At 49.5% G+C, this 4,820-nt stretch overlaps 1 protein-coding gene across 1 annotated transcript; it reads left to right on the top strand.

Moving 5' to 3' along the window:
• Positions 1-3,423: 3,423 nt before the first annotated feature.
• On the top strand, positions 3,424-4,794 carry LOC141372253 (endogenous retrovirus group K member 13-1 Env polyprotein-like; the record flags this gene model as incomplete). Its single annotated transcript, XM_073890766.1, has 1 exon — positions 3,424-4,794. A coding segment is annotated over one exon (1,371 nt), but the record flags the coding sequence as incomplete, so codon positions are not given.
• Positions 4,795-4,820: the final 26 nt, after the last annotated feature.

Below are 4,820 nucleotides of genomic sequence, written 5' to 3'. Positions count from 1 at the left end.
GGTACTGGCTAGCCCGAGTTGTTTATAGGCCAAGAAAACCACAGTGTTATTAATAGACCCTGAAAGATAGCGCACCTGGCCCTTTAAAGGCATACCGCGTAAACAAAACTGGGAAGAAACTATGCGCTTGAGGAATCTGGCCTTGAATCAGAAACACGGGACGGAGCCAGGAGAAGGGCAGGGAGGAACCTGTGGAACTTGTTTATGTCTTATTGTTATATAACCTAAGCCTATATAAAGTGTGTGAGAAAGAATAAAGTTGTTGCTCGCGACATCCCCGTGGGCAACCCTCCTGTTCCCATACTTTTATGTTTCATTCTCTTACCCTCACCCCTGTTCGACCTTGCACGCGGGCCGTGGCAAGTGGCGCCCGAACAGGGACCTGAGCACATGAAAGAGGATCCTGGACACTGACGTCGCAAGCATTCAGGTAAGAGAACCGGTCGTTTAACCGGCACGACAGGAGTAAGAAATTATGGGACAAAGTCAGTCCGCTAGTCATGCATATTTTCTGCGGACCCTGCAGATTTTATTGGCAGAGAGGGGACATAAGGTGTCTTCCTCCACACTGCAGGAATTTTTCAGGAACATAGAAGATTTGTGCCCTTGGTTCCCACTAGAAGGAACAACAAACCCAGAGGATTGGAGACGGGTGGGCCAAGAGATGAAAAATCAAATAAAGTTGCGGGGCTCCGGTGCCTTGCCGCCCAATACAATGGGCCTCTGGTCTCATATTTGTGAAATCCTGGAGCCACAACAAAAAATTGAGCTGATATCTTTAAAATCATGGGTTGAAGATGAGGAAAAAGATCTTATTAAAGTACCCCTGACTCCCACTGGGGTATCCTCTTTTGAGATTCTGGGCGATGATGTCAACATACCCACCCAGGATCCTTTCCCTCCTCCACCACCGCCTATGCCCTTGGCGGGGAAAGCCCCTAAGGCTCAGAGTGGTGGGGATGAATTTGGCGATGATGATGTTTATCTTGATGATGACCCCATTCTGACTATGCCCACATCGTTGAAATTGGTCCTGCCTGCAGTCACAACCTCTGGTCAAGGGATTAATTCCGTGACTAAGTGCACTCAAACTAGCACGCTGCAGGCTTTTCCCATTATGACCAATCAGCAGAGCGCTGCCAAGTCCTCTGTATCCAACATTAGCCCTTTACAGAGAACTTTACTAACAGCGCAGCAAGCGGGAGAAGACGTGGGAGAATTTAATGCCTACCCAGTAACCTTACAGGGAGGCCAACGGACATATACTGCCTTAAATTTTAAAATGTTAAAAGACTTAAAGGCTGCCTGTAGTCAGTACGGGGCCACTGTTCCCTTTACCCTATCCATGATAGAGAACCTTACCAGAGAAGCTCTTTGCCCGGGAGATTGGAAGGTTGTTGCCCGGGCTTGCCTTAATGGGGGAGATTATTTGTTATGGAAGGCCGAATTCGAGGAAAAGTGTAATAATCTGGCTATCTATAACAGAAGGACCCAAATCCCTGTCACATATGAGATGTTAGCTGGTACTGGAGCTTATTATGAAGTGGGTAACCAAATACATTTCCCTGAGATTGCCTATGTTCAAATCAATGAGGCTGTTTTGACTGCATGGAAAAAGTTACCGACCACTGGCACAAGGACAGAGGAATTATCTAAAATAAGACAGGGGCCCGATGAACGCTATCAAGACTTTGTTTCACGGCTATTACAAGCCGTAAGTAGAATTGTTGTAGATGGGGAGGCAGGAACTATTATAGTGAAGCAGCTAGCCTTTGAGAATGCCAATTCAGCATGTCAGGCGGCTATAAGGCCTTGGAAGTCCACGGGCACCCTTGAGGATTTTTTTTGCGGCTGTGTGCAGACATTGGTCCCAGTTATGTACAAGGGATGACTTTAGCAGCGGCCCTTCGAGGAATTCCTCCGCAGCAGCTACATACACAACTTCTTAAAAAACAAAAGGGAAAGTTCCCAATGAATTCTAAAGCTCGCATGCCCTGCTTTCTATGCGGGGAACTTGGACACTTTCGTAATGAGTGCCCTAAGGGCTCAAGACAAGCCCCATCTTTCAACTTTCCCTCGGGGAACCCCCCTAATAAGCTACAGCCACCTTCTGTGTGTCCCAGGTGTATGCGGGGACGGCACTGGGCCAATGAGTGTCGATCAAAAACTGACCGCCTTGGCCGCCCCCTGCAGCAGGGAAACTCCCAACGGGGCTTCCCGCAGCCCCACCAAACAATAGCGGCAATGCTCTCCCCCTCATCTCTGAGGTCAGAGCCAACACGGCAGACCTCCCTGGGATTGAATCCCTTCACCGAGGCACCCCAGCCAGTGCAGCATTAGATCTGGCCCCAAACAGCTCTGTTTATTTAGAAGCTGGCATGCCCCCTCAACCAATAAGTACAGGAATATGGGGACCTCTCCCCCAAACACATGGGGCTTACTATTGAGTAGGTCTAGTTGGACCCTTAAAGGCTTAATAGTATATCCAGGATTTTGTGCAAATTTTCACATCACTCATACAACAGGTATTCCTTATAATTCTCAAGGTCAGGCCATTGTCGAAAGAGCCCATTCCACCCTCAAAATGTACCTCAAAAAACTAAAAGAGGGGGAAATACTACAGGGGAAAATAAAATATTCACCTCACTTACACCTTTCATTAGTACTCTTTGTTTTAAATTTTTTGAATGTTGACTCGGTTGGCCGCACTGCCGCCGAACGTTTTTGGCAGCCTGAGCAGGCTCCCCTCCTCTATGCGAAGTGGCGTGACCCCGCCACCGTGGAATGGAGGGGACCTGACCCGGTCCTACGCCAGGGCCGAGGATGTGCTTGTATCTTTCCCCAGGATGAGGAGACGCCACGCTGGCTCCCGCTCCGATGCGTCCGCATTGTCCGTGATGGTTTGCAGAATGAGGCGGCTCCAGCTCCGCTCCGGGAGGACGAGGAGACGCCCCGCCTCGGATCAGAGGAAAATAATATGCGGAGACATCAAAGCCCTGACCGCTCGAGCTGAGGCCACCGTGCGTGAGTCGGGCCAGCCAGTCATGGCTGTTGCCCTTTTCCTTGCCATGCTATCACTTTTAACCCTTGACTCTGCCCAGGCCTCTCCTTACTGGGCTTTTGTCCCGGATCCTCCTACCGCGAGGGCGGTCACCTGGAAGGATCCCTCACCCACGGTGTTTACTAACTTCACAGACATTTTTGATGGGCCTGAGATTTCCGGCCTCACTCATGCCGTGGCGCCTTTTAACTGGACCAGCCTGGCTTCTGCCCCCCCCATTTGTTTCCAGGCCATCGATGGCCCTGAGGCGCCCCATTATGGATGCGTGGTCACTTCACCAGTCTCCCGAAGAATCCGCTCTTGGTTTGGAACTGAGCCACCCAGAGGAGACACTTTGACACCTCATGTAATGGTGGAAAAATTGGGACATCAACGAGGTTGTCCTTCAACATCAACGGCCCCTGCCTGTTGGCCGTTTCGGACCTGCTTCCAGATCCCTTGAGACCCCATACCTTGACTATCCCCTCTGCAAATCTGACTTAACGTGGAAAACCTATGGACCCTCTTGGAAAACCTGCGTTCATCACAACCCAGAGATTGTGACTCCCCATGGCATACCTGATACTTATATAATTGATTGGTCAAAAGACGGGGATCTCCCTTTGCGCCACTCCCCCCCGCTTTCAAAATATGGGCCATACGACCACAATAATTCTGCTCCCGGGGGACTGCTATCACTGGGGAGGATGAGACACCCGGACTTATGGAAAATTGTTGCGGCCATGAGAGATGTTAAAACTAATTCACCCCTTTTCCCTGGCTTCCCCACGGGCCCATTGACATTTCAAATTCAGGCATGTCTTTCCCCACCGTTTCTGTTTGTGGTGGGGGACGGGTCCATGGTGCCCGAGGTTAAGGCCAATAGAACCCTTTACAAAATAACTTGTGAGGAATGTTATCTCACCAACTGTTTGCCTTTACCCAGCGCCCCAAATCCAACAAAGAAGGTTTTCCTAGCCATGCAGCCCCCTTATCTAATGATGCCTGTAGAGGTGAGGGGGCCCTGGTATAGAGATTATGGCTACCAATTTGCACAAGAACTGGAAGGCCTACTTAGTCGGGGGCGACGTTTCCTAGGCCTCCTAATAGCTGGCATCACTGCCTTGGTGTCTTTGATAGCATCAGCTACTGTCTCCACGGTGGCACTGTCCCAGGGCATACATACTGCCGCTCATGTAAATAACTTGGCTCATAATGTCTCCCAGACCCTTGCTACACAAGGAAGTATAGATAGAAAAATTTTGGCTCGCCTAGATGGTTTAGAGCAGGCGGTCGAATATTTGGGCACCCAATATTCATTGTTACATACTCGTTTGTCCTTTGTGTGCCACGGAGGGTATGGTTCCATTTGTGTGACCCCCCTGAAAGCTGACAATGTCTCCTGGGAAACGGTGCAGAGGCACTTGCAAGGTATCTGGCATGAGACAAATGTAAGCCTAGATCTGTTTCAATTGCAAGAACAAATAAACAATATAGCCTCCTCCCATCTGCATGTAGTCACCCCCAGAGACATGGCACAATCCTTTCTACAAAAGCTACAGGGGTTTAACCCCTTTAATATCCTCCAACATTCCTTTTGGATTATGTGTGCTCTGGTTGTAGGGGTAACCTTATTACTCTGCTTATGGTGTGCGTGGAGTCGCTGTCTGTTTGCTTTCATGGCTAGTACCCAAGCAAATGTACACATGTTGCGTTTAAAGATAAAAGGGGGATTTCATCACTCTGAAAACCCTGTGACCACTGGCAGTCACTTCCCACT

The sequence above is a fragment of the Callorhinus ursinus genome, unplaced genomic scaffold, assembly GCF_003265705.2.
Source record: "Callorhinus ursinus isolate GAN/ISIS: 27379988/994484 unplaced genomic scaffold, GSC_fseal_2.0 scaffold3855, whole genome shotgun sequence".
Taxonomy (NCBI): Eukaryota; Metazoa; Chordata; class Mammalia; order Carnivora; family Otariidae; genus Callorhinus; species Callorhinus ursinus.
This window is presented reverse-complemented; position numbering and strand designations above follow the sequence as displayed.